The sequence below is a fragment of the Hippocampus bargibanti genome, linkage group LG07, assembly GCF_051943395.1.
Source record: "Hippocampus bargibanti isolate YZ-2025 linkage group LG07, ASM5194339v1, whole genome shotgun sequence".
NCBI classification, from domain to species: Eukaryota; Metazoa; Chordata; class Actinopteri; order Syngnathiformes; family Syngnathidae; genus Hippocampus; species Hippocampus bargibanti.
In genome coordinates, this window is record NC_142740.1 from 12,874,564 (window position 1) to 12,893,536 (window position 18,973).

Genomic DNA, 18,973 nt, shown 5'->3' on the forward strand with positions numbered 1-18,973 from the left:
CGCCGTAGCCTCAATCTCGGTATCGTTTTTTTGTTGTTGCAAACGAAGCGAGCGGTTTGATGCTACTGTGCGCATGCGTCTGCCGCCCTGGGATTTCCCATTGCATCATTCCGATCACACGTGCACAAAGCTAAAATCAGGACGATACGAGGGATTGATTCAAGCTTCGAAGAAAGGTGTGGAATATTCGTCTTATGTTGCTTGCAAAAAAGACGTGAAAGTAGCTCCCTGCGGTTTCTATGATTTAAAGACGCATTTTGATACAAAGACGAATAAGTCTGAAAAACATATCGATCATACAATAGCATACAATAGAGAACAGTCAGAACACTGTGGTAATTAAGCAACACTTGTAATTTCATCATTTATGAAGAATATGAACAGAATGATATAACGAAACACATGTACAATATAACATGTTAAACTATACAAATAAACACGTTTGAAAAAAATATATGGTGTACGATTGTTTTGTAAGGGAAAACTGATCGGAACAGGACTGATCAAGGACGACTTTCACTGGCAGTGATCTTCATTGAAACAGAGAGACTTTTAAAACTGAAGAAAGATAAGGAAGGCTTCTACAAAGAAGTTATCGATGCCTTTCTTCAGAAGGAGCGGCGCATGGACTTCATTTACAAGTAAAGGTAACACGATAACGTTTTTTTAAATTATTTTTTTCCATGCTACAGTTTGTATGAATAAAGAATGCTGACATGACATTTTAAACAAAACACGTTAACTGTTGCCAATCAAATGGTGAATAAGCTACTCTGTAGAGTTCATATGTTTGTAAATCTGACTGTGATGACGTCTGCCTCACCAGCCATGAGCCTCACCGCACGTCACTGATAACTACAATGTGGGCAGCGGCAAAAAATAACTGACACCCCTGTGTTACAAAGTCAAACCGTGGTTATGGGACCACAATAAAAAAACCTTTTTGAAATTTGCACTGATCATTTTATGCCAATTTATCCTTATCAATATGAAATGGTCATTTTGACAAAATGAATAAAAGATTCAAAATCTGAAAGCGGACGGCCCCGTGGTTGAGTGGCTCGCATGTGGACCTCACAATGCAGTTATCGGCCAGTTTGTGTGGAGTTTGCATGTTCTCCTTCCCCGTGCAGGTTTCCTCTCATGTTCCAAAAACAAGCATTGCATGCTGATTGAACATCCCAAATTGTCTTTAGGTGTGAGAGTGAGCGCAGATGGTGTTTGTCTCAATGTGCCCTCTGATTGGCTGGGAACCGGTTCATGGTGTCCCCCCACCTACTGCCCTTGTTTTGATGGATGAAATAACTTAAGAGGGACCGATTTACTTATTCGAGGTAAAGGTCGTAATACAAATAGTACACTGTCTTCTGTGAGACACACACTTTAATCAAAATGATCAATGCAAGTATTTGTGAAGCGGATAACACATTGTGCTATTTTGGTGGAAGTGAGCGCTGTGTAGGCTATCACAAATAAAAGGGCTGAGCTGGGTCTTTTATCTGGCTGGTGAGGAGCAGGGCCTGACGGAGAAGAGAAAATAACATTTGAAGTTAACAATAATGACTGACTTTTTAATCATGTGACTATAACACCTTACTGAATTGATAAAATCATCCATTCCATGTCCTACACCATAAGTGTCAAAGTCAAGGCCCGGGGGCCAAATCTGGCCCGCACATCATTTTATTCGACTCACAAAAGCAAATCAAGCATATCGAGTTCCATGATGCTTGCTAAAGTCCAAACCAAAATTTCAAATTGGCATATGTAAACCACAATAACAGTCATTATTCTTCACTTCTGATTTGAAAACGAGTCATTGATCAGATTGTTGTGCGCTGTATATGAAATATGTAGAGAGGATGAGACATTCTAACGGCTTCCCCAGATTCATAACAGCCCTTGAGAGGAAACCTACAATGTGGCCCGTGGAACAAAATGACAATGACACTACCCTTGCCCTACACACAGGGTGTTGCATGATGACTGATAAGGGATTGGCATAGAAGGAGGAGCCGGAAGGTATAAAGCCTGGATTAGTGAGGCTTTCCTCGAATCCTATGAACTTTTTATGTTATGCCAATATGGGCCCGCTAATTATTACCAATTTCCCTCTCAGCCTAAATATCGAAAACATAATACAGTAGAATGTGGATGACTTTCAAATGTTACTGTTACTTTTTGAACTACATTGATTGAGACACTCAGACAATAGATGTACATGAGCAGTGAATATTTTGAATGTGGGTTAGATTTTGAATTTCTACCGTTCAGCAATTATACTAATTAGGTGGTTTCGGACGTGGTTACAGTACATTGATGAAACTTTTCCAAAACACATGTGACACAGACCACAAACCCCTTTCATCGCAAGCACTTTCAGGCATTTTAATCTCAAATCATTGCCTCTCCAGTAAAAACTGTACTGTATGTAGCTGGTCCTCAATTTCCAGTATTTTTTTTTTCGTGCTGGTTGACATGGAAACGGTGATGCAATGGCATTTAAACACCTACATGCTGCAAGCAGAAAGTACTGCCCACAGAAAATTATATGGGCGCTAAAAAAGCACTTTATGCAACCTGAGAGTGCTGTCGGGATAATATATTGCAATCCACCGCAGCAACAATGAAATCGCATCACAACTTCTAAAAGAATGTGAAGAATGCTTTGTCAGCAGTAGGCAGCAGTGCAATACATTGAGGCCATCACATGAAAATAGTACATAGTTGGATTAAGTTCATCCTGTCTACTTGATATCTAATTTAAAACAGATTCTTTTCTTACAGAGTGTATTGTAGGTGTTCAAATACCTGACACGTTTCGGCGTATACTTCTGCCTTCATCAGAGTGTCACGGATGTTATTGTGACGCGCCTTTTTTCAGCTGCTGTTGCTATGAGCACATGCTATGAGCATGGACAGTGGAGGGCGTGATTTGCCTGTCAGATTTGACAGGTAGGTCACGCCCTCATAGCAACACCAGCTGAAAAAAGGCGCGTCACAACAACATCCGTGACACTCTGACAAAGGTGGAAGTATACGCCGAAACATATCAGCTATTTGAACACCTACAATAGACTGTCTGTAAGAGAATAATCTGCTTTAAATTACATGAAAATACATAGAATAAAGAAACATTTTTAAAAAAAACTGTTTATCTCACACACGCACACACACACACCGTATCTCAAAATGGACATATTTAGAAAAAGGATACAAACGTACCATCTTGTAAAATGGAATTTAATTTCAGCTGGTATAAAAAAAAACAAATAATTTAAATCAAATAAATGAACAAAATATACATTCATGAGTGTTCAAATTCAAAATGCCTTTTTAAAAATTTAACAAAGAATTGTGGGAAGTGTTTTGCATGCATTAATTAGAAATGGCTCATTCATAAAGCGTACCTTCAAAGGCGTGCTTCACAAAAATGAAGCACGTGCATCCTGAACACAACTTGTCGTTTTGGGCCATACTCCACTTCCTGGTCACTCCCAAGTCCAACCTGTTCTACCTGTCTGCAGCAGGTGAAGGCTCACACTGTGTGTCATATCAAAGAGCAAAGTTGTGCAGGCTGAGCCAGATTAGCTCCATTATTTTTCACTATTCAGTGCCAATGCATGAAGTATCTTAATCGCATGACTTATTGTATCCTTCCTTGTTTTGTAACAAAGCCCACGTAGAAGGATAGAAGGAGTAGGTGGGGCGGATGGAAGAGGATAAGCCAAAGGACATTGAGTCCCTGATGGAGGACATGGACTACATTCCTGGTCACTTCCACCTGGACCTAAATCTCAACTGTGATCCTCAAGGACCTATGAAACTGAGACACAGAGACACTTACCTGAAACAAGAGAGTCTAAGGGGGGAGCTGGAGGCTGAAGCTGGATATTTACAGTACGCTGTTCGCAATCTTTTAGGTCTGCTGGCTTTCCATCTTGACGACCTTCAAAATGCAGAGGAAATATTCAGGTGATCGCAGGCATGCATGTGGGTGTGTGGATTTTACTTGGTTTGTTTGTTTTTAAATTATAACCTCTGATTGAGTCCGACCTTTGAAAAAAGCCACTGGACCATTAAGCTAAAAGTCTGAATTAGTTTTAGTACACTTGGTGTATTTTGTTATGCCTTCTACACATTTTTTGTCATTTGCTTAGGCTCGAAGCAATATTGTAACGTGACACCAGATCCAGAGCCACGGTTGTGGTTTTGTCAGACTGTGTCAGTACCGGAGGACAGAGCATAGTTGAGCACATTGTTTGTACTAGCACCTCACAGTCAGGACGTTTGAACTTTTCTCATCCACAGTCAGGCAAATGATGGTATACATATTCACAAAGGTGGAGGCTCATAACGCCACGCAGTGATTGCAACATGCCCACGGACAAATATGAGTTTGACCCACGTAGAGTGTATCGCAGGACTAGCATCCTCCTCTTGCCCACCTCCTCCAGAGTGTCCAAGGAGCAGCCCAGGACAGAAATGGCACTCTTGACTAGTCGCTCCTCTCTCTCTCTGTTATGGGGGTGTACTGCTGCCCGACTCATTGTCATTACCCACATGAACATTGATGTCCACCAGCAGAACAAGGGAGTCCCCAGCAGTGGTACCCTCCAGAACAACCCTGAAGGAATCCAAAAAGACTGACTACGGCAAGTTGCCGTTTGGTCCATTTGCGCAAACAAAGGTCAGGACCCGTCCCCCATCCGAAGGCAATCCCCTCTACAAGTGGTATGCACAGGCATTGAGCCACGGGGCAATGTATATGCTGACACCTACTCTCCACCTGTCACCGTGGGCAACTCCAGAGTGGAAGAGAGTCCAACACCCCTGGATAGAACTGGTACCAGAACCCAGGCTGTGTATAGTCGGAACTTCTCTGTCTGTCACACCAGCTTGGGCTCCTTCCCTGCAAGAGAGGGGGGCAGTCCATGTCCCTAGTACAAGCTTCTGTAGCCGAGGATGGGGCCGCGAGTGTCCCCACCTTAAGCTGTCACACAGTTCACACTGCAGCCAATCCCTTTAACCCATCCCATGGGTGGTGAGCTCTGGTGAAGGAGGACCATCATTGCCTCTTCAGAGTGAGCCTTGTCAGCCCCAATGGGTGTAGGCCCAGCCACCTTGCACTCGCCAACGAACCCCATCTCCAGGCCTGGTCCCAGAGGGCAGCCCCAGTGACCCGTGCCGGGGCACAGGAAACTGGGATCCATTTATTTTATTTAACATATGGGGTTCTTTGGCTGTGCTATGTCTGGTCCCTCACTAAGGACCTGTTTGTCATGGGTGACCCTGCCAGGGACATAAAGCCCCTGACAATTTAGCTATTAGGATCATTGGGACACAAAAACCCATCCACAATGGCAAGGTGATAGCTCACGAAGGAGGGTTTACAGCACCTGTTATTCCCAGGTGGGATCCCATCCGAGTACCAACCGGGCCGGACTGCGCTTAGATTCCGAGATTAGATGAGATCGGCCGTTATCAGATTAGCATGTCCGTGAGAGGTTTCTAACATGCACGTGAAACAATTCAAGGATGCTTCGATTAGAAAATGGAAGAACTTGGTTTGGTTTGATTACGATATTATACAGCTCAAGTTAAGACAGTATGACTTACTTTCGATGACAATGACTTTCTTCCTGTCATATTACATTCATTTGAATGAACTTGTCAGTGCGGTAATATGAATGTGCATATACAGTACATCTCAGATATATCGCTCCAATATAGAATAATCTAAAGTGTATCGTGAGATATTTCAAAATAGAATGATTTAATTAGGTTCCATTTGATGGACTTGAATATTTTAGATCAACAAAAAACATTATTAGAGGTTAAAACTATTTTTGTCACGCCCCAAGTATTAGTCGTTATAATGTCCATTTTTTGTGGTTTACTTCAAGAAATCCTTCTATTCAGGACAGATGAGATAATCCAATTGTAGAATATGATACTGCTTTTAACGAATGTGTCGCTAAAGGTAGAAGGTGTCAAATGGCAAAGTGTTTCCTTAAATTGCACATATGGTAAACGGCTATGTTTAGTAATTAAACCTTCAGGAGTGAAATAAACAATGAAATAAAGAATAAACAATGCACCATTAGTCAGGCACAACTACAGGTTTTCCTCCAGCCAATTATCGACAGAAGATTGTTGTCGTGTAAACTTTCAGCTTGTTCCACCCACCAGGGGTTGTCGATGCGTGTGACGCGCATGATTTGGTTGGCAGTGTTTTAACAGCATTTGATCATTTCTTACAATTTAATTTGATGCCCTTTTCTAACGCTACGTTATCCTGTATATCTCGGTTTTCCCAGAGGCATTTGCAAAGAAGACCCAGGGAACCTCAACGCTTGGGCCAACCTTGGCTACGTGTACGACAAGCTTGGAAGGGAGCTTGATGCTGGGGAATGTGTGGAGAAAGTATCCCAGCTGATGGGTTTAGACGTTGAAGAACCTGCTCAGGAAGACACCAAACAAATGGCGGCCCGCTGCCTGGCAGAACAGGCCTATGTTTACCCCTACGATGTGGAGCTGGAGAGAGAGGATGATTTGAGGGAGAAACTAACGACAGCTTTGATGCTCTTTAACAGAGCTCTGGACTACGGTGGTGACCTGGTGAGGTGCAAACAGGGACCTGACAATGCACTGTCATGTGAAAGAGGGAAAATTTTGCAGACACAAACAAATGGCAATACATACTGGATGTAGTATTCCAACTGTATTGAAATCTAAAAAAAAACATTGTTTGTTTTATTTCATTGTCTAATCAATATTCTGACCATTTATCTCTCAAAAAAGTAGTGGGCTTTTGAGAAGTGATGATACTGGATATCATATTCCTCAGGGTCTCACCAAGTTCATTTTTAAAACCATAAATTTGCCTAAAACGTAAGCAAAATTGAGCTCAAGGTGATTGACAGCCATGGTCTGTCAGGAAATCTCAAAGGTTGAAGTTCCATCTGGCTGGTGTATGTTTTTGTTGAAAAGGACGAAGAGAAAATTAATAAGAATCCAAATTTTAATGCAGAAAGCATAAGTAAGATTTTTTTTGTTTGTAAATGTTTCGGGGCATTCCGGGATTCATTGTGTGACGCTTCTTTTCAGATACCAGTGGAAGAAAAAAGAAGTTGGTACTTTAAGATGGCAACCATTTATATAAGGTATAAAAATGAACTAACTAACTAGTCAATCAACAAAACAGCTAGCTAACTAACTATCCAATCAACAAAACAGCTAACTATCTAATTAACTAAGTAACATACTAGCTACCCAACCATCACACCAATTAACTAACTAACCAAATAACCAACTAGCCAACCAACCATTTAACTAACCACCGAGCTAGCTCCTTCACTGGATTGCTGGTTAACTAATTACTAAGTAGTTACTTTATTAGTTGTATAACTAACTAACTAACTAAATAGCCAATCGCTAAACCAGCTACCTAACTAACTAGCAATCAACAAAAACAGCTAACTAAGTAACTAACTAAGTAACATACTAGCTACCCAACGAACCCACCAATTAACTAACTAACTAACTAACTGACTAACTAACTAACCAACTAGCCTACCAACCACTTAACTAACCACCTAGCTAGCTCCTTCACTGAATTGTTGATTAACTAATTACTAACTAGTTACTTTGTTAGTTATATAACGAACGAACTAACTTAATTATTGTATTGTCAAAATGGAATTACCCGATTTGTTTTTCTCTCCTCCCTGCAGACTGGATGACATCGTCAAGACCAAAGATGACGCTGAATACTCCAGACTCTCTCAATATAATAAAGGTCTACAGCTTCTCACTGAAACACTTGAATCAGAGAAAACACAACAAAAAGGTGAACACAACTTATCAACCATCATGAGAACCACACTGGCCTGTGCAGAATGTATCATATCTTGATTTCGAGCGGTAGTTAACCGTGCTTGTTACAATACAAGACAATTTTGGGTTGGGTGAATGCTGGCGCGTGTGGCTGCCGCTGCTCATCCACAGAAAAACCTATCCTGTGACTGTAAAGTGACCTTGAGAGTTTTGAAAGGCGCTTATAAATGAAATGTATTATTATTATTAATACAAATACAATACGATACAATACAATACAATACAATACAATACATATTGATTTATGTAGCGCTTTAACAACAACTGAAACTGCAACAAAACGCCTCACATGGACAGGTATGATAGACAGGAAAAATAAAGCAGTCACAAAGTTAGTAGACAGCACCAAGGAGTGAAACCAATATCAAGTCGCAGTCATGCTGAGTCGAATGTCAAAGAGTACAAGTGAGTTTTGAGACAGGTTTTAAAGATGGGAAGCAAGAGCGCAAATGTTCAGTGGCAGGTCATTCCAGAGCGTGGGACCAGTAACGGAAAAGGCTCAATGGCCTCTTGTTTAACAATCTGGATTTCTTGTTTCTAGCTCTTTCCTGGTGTTATGTTGGCATCATGTTGGAGAGACAGGATGAGTTCCCCACAGTGCCCATGTCCATACATGATTGCGGCTATTCTGCCACCGATCCTTTATCCTGCTATGGAAATGTAAGTTCTACTCCACTCTGGCTAATAAAAACAAAACATAATCATCTTAAAGGTACACAGATTTAAAAAAAACAAATTAATGAATAAAATCTGCTGTTCAGGCGATAAAGTTGGCGAATGATGATGCGTTCATCCTAAACCTCCTGGCCAAGCTGTTCTTTCTGCTGGGTAAGCATGAGATGGCCACGGGGATCTGCAACATGGCTCTCAATGTGCTGCCCGATCCTGAGCTCAATTGGCAGGCTTACTGCACCCTTGCCAAGGTATCAGACAACAACAATATCACACTACGCAAAATGTTTTCTTATTTCTGACTAAATAAGTTGAGGCATGCTGAATTATTGATTAATAGGAAAGTCGAAGAAAAGGTTTCTTCAGCCGTCATCTGTCCTCCTTTGAAGGTGTCGGACGGTTCGCTTCTCATCCAAGAGGCTTCGTCAGCGAACGAAAGTCTTTTACTTGTAGTTTCGGCCTTGTATATATCCCTACTGTCCAGACGTGGCAGTGCCAGACTCTGCTATGATTGGTCCCTCCTCTCAGGTTGAGGGGAGCAGAGGACTACTCCCTGCGGCTACACTGATTACATCTATTGTCCTGACTGATTACTTCTATTGTCCTGCCTGAGTATGAGGTCTACGACTGGCCTGATTGCCCCATTTGCCCTGGTACTCACCTCATCAGCATAACTAAGCCTATGTTGCCTAAGAAGTCTTTGTACGAACGATCCAAATTGAACCTCACCCCACCATGGCGATTTCGTGAAGGATTTTGCTGTTTTATAAAAATAGCGTCTTTTACTCCCCTTTCAAACCATCTATTTTCTTTCGCTAAGATTTTAACCTCGTCGTCAAATGAGTGGCTTTTAGCTGCATATCTACTATCGATTGAGGCCCACTAGTGTTATCCCTACGATGTTGATAAAGTCTTTTTTTGAGAATTTGTTTAGTCTCCCCAATGTATTGCTCTTTACAATTTTCATTTTTACAATGTATTGAATAAACTACATTACTTTGTTTTTCATTTAGCAGCCTATCTTTTGGATGCACTAATTTTTGCCTTCAAGTGTTTATCGGTTTGAAATAAGTAGGAATTTTGTGTTGCCAAAGGAGTTTTTCAGAAACTCCTGCAATGTAAGGCACTCCTACTCCTCTCCTTTGAGTATCTTACGAATTTTTGGTTTCATTCTCTATTCTTTTTTGTTTTGTTTTGTTATTTGTTAAAGGACCACTGAGGGTAACCACGGTTTGTGAGTGCTCTCCTGATATGACTTTAGTTCGTTGACAAAGCCTCTTGGCGAAGAAGCGAAACGTCCGCCACCTTCAAAGAAGTACAGATGACGGCTGAAGAAACCTTTTTATCGATGGACCACTCCTGTACGATTGAGAGCTTACACAGACATATTAATAGGAAAGGAAATTAAGTATGTTTTACAGCCTTGTGTCAAACGGGCCACATTCTAATGACAGTTAGTTTCCCTTGGAGGGCAGTGATGACTGAAATGATATGAACAAGTCAAGAATAACGTTTTATTAACTGTTACTGTTTAATGAAGGGTTTGGCAACCCTTACAATATGCCACAATTTCCTTTTTTAAATATGACATTTTGAAATTTGAGGATGGATTTTAACAAGCATTATCTTGCGAATGGCCTTGCGTTTGACACCTGAGTTTTACAGCATACACTGAAAGAGGACTGAATTTTTATCCATGCAAAAATGACGACGCTCTACACCAAAAAACACCCTCACTTTGACTTTTGCTAAATTACTGCCACTTCGATCGACACCTAAGGAAGGAGAAAAATACTTATTTCATTCTCTCACCCTCTATTGAGTTGCGTGGATCTCACTTGCGTCCAACGCTGATATGTTTCTGTTGTACAATGGCTTACATACAGAACAGTACGTGAAATGATATGGCACAATTGTGATTTCTTCAGATCAACACAATGCTTTACATAAGGGACCTAGAAAAGGCCAAATGTGGGGAAGGTGGTGTCCCAGATCGACAAATGTTAACCGAGGCCCAGAAGAACCTGGACAAAGTCTTGGCTGTGTGTCCTTGTTTGAGGACTCATCTGGAGATGGCCCAGGTAAGCCATATTGTAAACTTTCATGATTTTTTTTTTTTTTTTTTTTTTTTGGGGGGGGTCTAAACTATTATAAAATGTCCTCTGTTAGGTGTACTACTACATGGGTGTCGATGCACTGCAGGAGAGCCTTTTGGTGGATGAGGGAGCAATAAACAACGCCTTGGTGAGTCTATCCCAGGCCCGAGTGTACGAACTGGGAGACAGCCTGCCTGACCTCCACTTGCTCAAAGGACGCTGCCTCCTGCTGAAGGGCGAGGAACGAAATGCCGCCGACTGCTTCAACTGCGCTCTCGACTTAGAGAGGCCGACAAGTAGTGACACCACGGCCCTGCGTTGCCTCCTACATGCCTTACTGGCTGTGTTCATGCAAGGAGGTCCTGAGCTCAACCAAGTTATCACGCAGATGGAGCAATGCTTGCAGAGGGCTGAGGAGAAGTACCCCGAGGATGTGGTGAAGGCTGAGCTGAGGTGCCTTTACAGGACAAACACCGCAGAGGTCACTGAATTGTCTCGAGCTCTCATCAGGACAGGACGACTGCAGCTGGTCCGAAGGCTACTGCAGACGGTGGCCCCTGAACAAACAGCCAAAAAGAAAACATTGACAAAATTCTCCTTTCTATGATGCTCACAAATGTGATTGACCGATGACAAAGGAACTACAACCGCATTTCAGATGACATGTTAAGCAAGGCTTAAGCAAGACTGTCATGACATCCGGCTTCAATGTACATCATGTATTCATACTGTGAACTCACTCATGACTCATCATATTTTATTTCAGTCATGCATCTGTTACATCTCGATTTAAGGCGCACCGAAGTGCAAGGCGCACCTGTAGTGAATGACATGTTTAAAAATGTTTTCCATACATAAGGCACACCACATCCTAAGACGTGGTTATTTTTAGAGGCCGTGGTTACGTTTTATATATCTCAGTGATGGATGGATGAATATAAATAATGAGACAAGTCTGCAATCTTTGTCCAACTGGTGGGTGGTCATTTTCCACAACTCCAATTTGTTACAGAGAGGCCAAATATTGTACTGGTGTGCTTCCCTGCTCAGTGCTTGTCATGCAAGCAAAATGGTGCTTCGCATTTAACACATTACAATGTGAATATCAGTACCTGCTTTGTACATTTTTTACCATACAAAAAATATATAATGAATGGCGCACGACTTCTTCTCCAGGAGAAAATGGAGTCGTTGGGCGCTGACAGTTGTTGTGGTTCAATACAATGACACATACTGTGCACGGCGCACCACCGTGTAAGAAGCAGAGTCATCTTTTGAAGAAAATCAATGCTTTTGCTTGCGCTTGATACACCGGAAAATATGGTCATTTCAAATTCGGTGGCATTTTCTAAGTAGATAGTTAATTAATAGTAAATTAATTCTATTAAGTTCACAATGGATTTAAGTTGGATTGCCTCCAGCAGAGCTGAAGGACAAATAAAAACACTATATTGGGACTTGCCAGAACATATAAAAAAAAAATGTTTTGATATTTGAGTCTACAGATCTCCAACTAACCGTTTAAGGAGTATTTTTTTTCTGAATATTTTTAATCGTTTTCATCAATGAAGCCATGATCCATAGAGCTGGTTTCAATGTAACTGGCCTGGGATAAAGCATTCTTTGCGGTTGTCTGGATGGGCAGGTTTCAAGTCAACTGGGACAAGCTCCGAGCCCTTCTGGGGCACCCTGAATTGGATTGGTTGTATGAAAGAAATAGATGGATGAATATAAATAATGGAATGGAAGTCTGCAATCTGTGCCCAACTGGTGGGTGGTTATTTTCCACAACTCCAATTTGTTACAGAAAGGCTAAATACTGTACTGGTATGCTTCCCTGCTCAGTGCTTGTCATGCAAACAAAATGGTGCTCAGCATTTCACACATTACAACGTGATATCAGTACCTGCTTTGTACATTTTTTACCATACAAAAACATAATCTACTGATACAGATGACACAGTGAAAAGTATCAAAATAAGGAAGAATCATGAAATCAGTCAACTTTAAAGGGCAACAGACGTCACTTTTTTTGTTTTTTAACTGACATCAGAAAAACGTTTTATAGCATCTAAAATACCCAAACACGCAGTATGATATTTTTATTCAAATGCAAAACACCAATAAAAATGACTTAAAGTGTCCAAAATCTGCAAAAAATTGAGCTGCGAATTGGGCATTTTCAGAAGGTCCCGCCCCCAGTTAGTGACGTCACACCAAGACGTCTTGCATTGCTGGAGAATCAAAACAATGGCTTCAGATTCAGAGAATATGCTTTCTTGTTACTCATGCAGTTATGAATATGATTCAAATAGTTCTGAAGAGGAAAGCATACATGTTTGCAATCGATTAAAGAATTATACAGTGGTACCTCGGTTCTCGAACGCCTCACTGTTCGAACAAATCGGTGTTCGAACAAAATATTCGAGATATTCTTGCTTCGGCGTTCGAACATCAATCGGTGTTCGAATGCCAATACGACACGTGAGTGCGTACGCGAGGGTGAGGAGCTGAGCGGCGTACGGGTGTATCGCTCTCTCCGTGACCAACTGTTGTCGCTTGCGGACGTGCTGCGTTTTGCTCTAGCGTTTAATATAGGTGTACGAAGAGTTTTAGCCCCTAATCATGCCTCCAAAGAAAGTAAGTGCTGCTAAAAGTGAAAAAAGAAAAGTAGTGCGTACAACTATTGCATTTAAGAAGGAAATACAGCATGGCGAAATCTACGATCAGTAGGATATTAAAGAATAAGGAGGCTGTGAAATCTAGTGATGTTGCTGTGGGAGTGAGAGCAAGTGTCATTGGATAGATATTTTAAGAGAAAAGAACATCCTGTCGCCGAGTCATCCGTAGATGTCACGTTCTGAGCGAGAGTGACGGCAGCTGACTCGACGGAACGTAGTGGAATGTTTGGGATCCCAAAACAGACATGTACTAACCAAGCAGGATGTTTATTCACAAATAAAAGAAAACACGGCGAGTAAGAAGGCAGGGGGTGATCCGACCCGCTTACTACTCCAAAAAGCAAATGGCACACGATAGTGCAAAATTACGCAATCCCGGAAGATGACATAAATTTACGGGACGCGGGGAAAATACCTCGGACCGGATACACTCGCGCATCGAAGGAAGAGTCCAGGTACGGTGGCGAGTTGAGCCAATCATCCGGCATTTGCGAGGTGATCGCGAACCGTATAAATGCCCCGTGATTAGAGAATGACAGCGGGTGGAGAAAGGCCGGGAGAGGCAGCCCCCCGCCCCCTCCCGCCGCTGTCAACTCGCAAGTGACAACAGCAAAGAGGTGGTTTCGGTGTTCGAAAAAATCGCTTTTCGAACAGGGTCCTGGAAGGAATTATGGTCGAGAACCGAGGTACCACTGTATGCCATTTTGAGGCAACATTGGGGGAAAATCTGTCACCCAAAAAAAAGAGGCACAAAATGGCGACCTCCAGTGGCCACCTCCGCTTCCACAGGCTGATAAATTCCTTATATGGAGCTTGGACTCCCTCGTCTGGTGGCTTTTGGGTGCAACACGGTTCTCAGACCAAACATGTACAGCAAAATACATTGACGTGATAGAAGGCCGCTACAATGTGTCTTTTTTCGGTCAGGGGGCGGTCCTTTCATGACGTCACGTACGGACTCGTCACCAACTCAAAAACAAGACTTCCTGAATATTCAGAGCGAGTCTTAAAACGTAAAATATAGCTATAAGCGGTGGAATCTTATTAAAATACGCCAAGTAGAAGTCATTTGAAGCCATTTTACAAATTATGGACACAACTTGCCCGGAGACGTCGGTTGTCCTTTAAGGGTGTCAGGAATCTTACATGTTTTTCAGGACTGACAATCTTGCACCTCTAACTCATTGGACACACCTGTACGCGACAAGACAATGCCGAATTGTCGAACTGTACATTGCTGCCATGTATTCAGGTTCTGCTGCATTGCTCAGCCAAGTGTTTCTTGGACAAGAGCCTCAGAGTGTCATAGTCCTTTCGAGCATTCCCCTGTGATAAGACGCAAGATCGAGCAGGTAAGAAATATTTCTGCTTCTGATTGTTAGTCATTGTGATTCATGTGATGCAACCCCAGAATGTAATTATAACTCCACAAGATGAAGGCACAAAGCTATTTTAACCTCCAACAGTTTGGAAGTGCACAGCGGCTACTTTACAGAGATCATTTGCTGTCAATATCTATTAAAAATAATTATGAAACAGCAGGGGGAAAAAAATCTAATTAAGCTGCATACATGTACCATTGTTTGTATTCTGATCCTTTTGTCATGACGTTTCCCCACACGGTCGAAAGCATGAAGGCCACAGGTCACGCCCTTGACAGCCTTCAGGAGTTTTAAAAGCCATTTTATCTGCGACTCCAAAGAATTCATGGAAATCTTAAAATTATGTATAGGCAATATGCATTAATTGTCAATGCTGAACGTCCAGTGGTAAAATATCGCAGCGAGAAAAGTAACATTTGGCAGGAATACCAAACTGTGAGGCGTTTCCTGTCGGCCATAGCAACAGTTTCGCAGCCGATTACCAGAGACTTAATTCTTTGGTCTTATGCATAATTTGTCATTCTTGAAGTCAGACTACATTAAAAGAGCATGAGAAAGACTTTCAAAATTTGGAGATACGATTTATACATGAAGGATTGAATACCATCAACTGAATCATGACATGATTTACTTGTTGCCTTTTCAGATTTGATTCTTCAGCATGTCTCCGAAACAGACTTTGACAGATTGGAACAGTGGCCTCCTAGATTGCTGTCAAGACAAAAGCTCTTGTAAGGACTGTTTCTTACTTGTACCACAAAAGGAAACTTAAATGTGATTGTGAGTTGATGTTTTACTGCATAATAATTTGTGTTCGAGAATTTAAATCCACATTGTACTCACACAATTTTATGTTCCCCGAAGAATGTACGACTGCTGGCGGGACAAAGTTGCATGTCTTCTGTTTATGGGCGTGACTTCTCAATAAAGATCGACTACTTTCGTCACCAAATGCTTAACAAACTATGTTTCCCGATATTTCCCTTACGCATAATGTTCAGTCTAGTGATGGGTCGTGCATGTCACTACTAGGCCTCCAGTAGTGCTACATCTGAATCAATTCACAGCTGCGAGTGTGGTGTGATTTACTAGACGTCCACTAGAGGGTGGCGTTGGCCAGGAAATACATTGAAGACTTGAAGAAACTTAAGAAATACTGTCATTAAACGTTTTAATTTTTACTATGAATGTGTGTATTCATGATAACCTCATAAAAATTGCAATACCATTTGCTATTTTTGCTAGCTTTGGAGCTGTTCAACCTTTTTTAATGATGTTCATCTATTCTTGAAAATGCCTGTAACAGTAGATCTGCACCCAAATCCATTTCTTCTCCCCCTTCAACCATTGTGGGTTGACAAAACCGCGAAAAATCAACATGAAAATATATTGGCTTCTATAGCTAGCAATGGATAAATTGTGCTAGTTATGGCCTGTGTGCTCTTATCACTAGCGGCTAGTGTGTTAATGTTCCGATTATGCATAAAGTCACATTTGAATTAATATTTAATTAGTGGCAGGCTGTAGATTTTATTGCTAGGCCTTCAGTAGTGCTACTTCTGAATCAATCTAGATTGGAAAAAGTGTGGTATGATTTACTGCAACTCCACTAGAGGGTACCATTAGCCAGGAAATAACCATTTTTTTTCTTGAAAATTGCTTTAATAGTAAACTGCAACCAAATCCATTTCCTCTCCTCCTTCAGCTGTTGTGGGATGACAAAACACTTTTAAATAGCTATTAAATCAACACAATATATTTGCTTATGCAGCTCTCTACAGATACAGTGTGCTAGCTGTGGCCAGTATGCTCTTAACACTTGTGGCTAGTGAAACCCTAATTGGCTAGCGACTAGCCAATCATGTGACGAGCCAATCATAGTTTGCGAAAACGCTGATGTTTCTAGTGCCTGCAAGCAGGGCTTGAATTGCCAACTCGAAATCTTATTGGTTAAAGCAACAGTTTCATCGACACTAATTTTATGCTCCAAGGCCTGCAGAACGGATTGTGAATGCATCCAGGTACATTTCTGACCCTGGTAACGAATGATGGCTGAAATGTGATTGGTTAAATGCTTAAATACGAAAACACACATCTGGAAGCAGCACAAAGGGGGAAAGCAATGAAAGGAAACTGACAGATAATTTGGGATTATTTAATAAATTCATGGACAAAATATAATTAACATCAGTCCGTGATTCAGATATTTTAGGCCAGCAAAGAAGGCCTTGCCGGCCCTGACGTCCCACCACTGCATGGTGGAGTCCCACTATGTGTTTTGCATACACAAGCCGGATAGAGTTAAAATCATATCATGGCAAGTACCATGATGATAGGTCTCATCAAAACCCATGTTATTTATTTATTTATTTATTTATTTATTTATTTATTTTTCTTTCAGGCTGCTATGGTTTCTTTTGCTGCCCCTGTCTGGCCTGTTCAGTGGCAGGATCATTTGGAGAGAACCGATGTCTCCCATTGTGTGACATGCTCAGCCCTGCTGTCTTGACGGCTTTCGGTATCCCCCTGTTTGCTCCCCCTGCCGCTTTGTCTCTTCGAGTGGGCATTCGCAACAGATATGGTGTCAAGGTAATATGCACGATGATTGATTGCTACATCTACCGAAATGTGAAAGGAAGACATATTCTGTTTACAATTACCGGGAAACGTTATGAATTTACCGCTCCTCATTCCAACTGTGCAAATGGCAAGTCCCATTTTGGTATGAACAACAAGCAATAGGCTGGATTTTTGACAGTGAGCGTTCATTTCAGCCTTCTTCTTCAAACAGAAGCAGAACTAAGACTGTGGAAAACATACAAGTAGCCTTCGTGCAAAGACGCTGAAAGCATTTGAACTGTGAATGCGGTGCTTCTTCATAGAGTGGCGCATATCAGAATCTAACATTGTTGTAACACGAATCTGTCCTTCAACCAAAGTCAATGCAGCTCTGCTTACTTGCTCAGTTTTGGGACCGGTTACTGCTACGTAGAGCCGAAATGTAGAACAGCTTACTCAGACACAATTCAGATGTAGTCAGCTAACTCTGGATTTATTTGGTTGTTTCATTTCACACTTGTTGGTTAAGCAGGGGCTCCAAAGATCTACCATTTTCAATGCTAACAATAAAAACTACTTTCTCTCATGTCTCCTTTAACATAAATCGGCATCATGATGTGGAAAGCAGCCTGCCTAATGTTCTATGTACATACATAGTAATCATGCAAGAACTGCAATGCAATTATTTTGAAGAGCCATATCAACACCTACTTATGATAGCACTTGATGTCCACAGGGCTCAATGTGCAGTGACATCCTGTCTTCGTGTTTCTGCATGTGGTGCACCTGGTGTCAAATGCACCGTGAACTGAAGTTCCGCAAGAAAAACCCCACTGTCGTCAATATGCAGCCTGCACCCCTCTAATCGGTTCTGTAATAATCCAACGCAAGAAAGATGTCAACTGCTTTTTTTTTCCACTGCAAATTTGACGACGTTGCAGCTGACGGCTACATAGATGCGCATTGGGGGTACTTAAAACCAGGTGAGAAATGATGGCATTTCACTCAGAGCAACTGTGAAATCCATATGGTCTTCAAAAAGACTGACAACTCTGGGGTGTTGCTTTTGTATCAACGGTTGTGAATCAGGTATTCTCTAATTGATGTCTGGGCGCTGGAATCTGTCAACTCCCTAAAACTGTGCTAAAGAGTCTACTCAGAGTTGCATGCTTATAAAGGTTTTTCAGAATGATAAAAGTGAACAACTTTTTATATCTGGGCAACATTTGATACCAATTTTGGTCTTTCTTTGACATGACATAAAAACAACAATGTCTATATCTGTGACAACAAATCACAATTTCTCTGCACAAGGCAAGCTTTCCAAGGTATGTGGAAGATTTTTTTTTTTTTTTTTTTTTGATATTCCAGCTCATTGATGTGTTTTTGAATGTTTATTTCCTTTTATAATTTTGTTGTTGGACGTCATCCACCTTCAATGAAGACATGTCAATGAAGTCAAAAGATGAAGTCCAAAATCAGAATAATAAATACATAAATAAATGAATATACCTCAAATACGAATGCAATTTTCTTTGATTAATTAGAATTTATGTATTATATTGAATGATAAGCGATCCAGTCATATTAGTCATATTTTTACCAGGGTTAGAAGTTTGGATCACAGTGTGTGTTATGGCGGATTTTCTAGTTCCACAATATTTTGTGTTGTGGGCCTCAGAGT

General features: G+C 41.3%; 2 protein-coding genes and 1 long non-coding RNA gene across 6 annotated transcripts; 2 read left to right on the top strand and 1 right to left on the bottom strand.

The window, feature by feature from the left end:
- Window positions 1-251: 251 nt before the first annotated feature.
- LOC148895438 (uncharacterized) lies at window positions 252-3,950 on the bottom strand. Its single transcript, XR_016115600.1, has 3 exons — window positions 3,848-3,950; window positions 3,411-3,543; window positions 252-1,520 (listed from the first exon to the last, which is right to left on the bottom strand). It is a non-coding gene; the product is annotated as an uncharacterized LOC148895438 (long non-coding RNA).
- On the top strand, window positions 3,556-13,108 carry ttc22 (tetratricopeptide repeat domain 22). Of its 3 annotated transcripts, XM_089001300.1 has the most exons (9): window positions 3,556-3,975; window positions 6,321-6,621; window positions 7,111-7,166; window positions 7,737-7,852; window positions 8,441-8,559; window positions 8,661-8,822; window positions 10,500-10,652; window positions 10,741-10,815; window positions 10,883-11,035. In XM_089001300.1, the coding sequence occupies exons 1-9, from the start codon at window positions 3,713-3,715 to the stop codon at window positions 10,898-10,900; spliced, it is 1,263 nt and encodes a 420-aa protein (XP_088857426.1). In that variant the 5' UTR covers window positions 3,556-3,712; the 3' UTR covers window positions 10,901-11,035. The 3 variants fall into 3 exon arrangements, with proteins under 3 accessions (XP_088857426.1, XP_088857425.1, XP_088857424.1); XM_089001299.1 differs by having other exon boundaries at window positions 10,774-13,108; XM_089001298.1 differs by having other exon boundaries at window positions 10,741-13,105.
- A 679-nt stretch (window positions 13,109-13,787) lies between these two features.
- LOC148895440 (cornifelin-like) lies at window positions 13,788-18,796 on the top strand. Of its 2 annotated transcripts, XM_089001301.1 has the most exons (5): window positions 13,788-13,803; window positions 14,601-14,700; window positions 15,377-15,461; window positions 17,132-17,319; window positions 18,026-18,796. In XM_089001301.1, exons 3-5 carry the CDS (start codon window positions 15,392-15,394, stop codon window positions 18,152-18,154), a joined length of 387 nt encoding a protein of 128 aa, XP_088857427.1. In that variant the 5' UTR covers window positions 13,788-13,803; window positions 14,601-14,700; window positions 15,377-15,391; the 3' UTR covers window positions 18,155-18,796. The 2 variants fall into 2 exon arrangements, with proteins under 2 accessions (XP_088857427.1, XP_088857428.1); XM_089001302.1 differs by lacking the exon at window positions 13,788-13,803 and having other exon boundaries at window positions 14,587-14,700.
- Window positions 18,797-18,973: the final 177 nt, after the last annotated feature.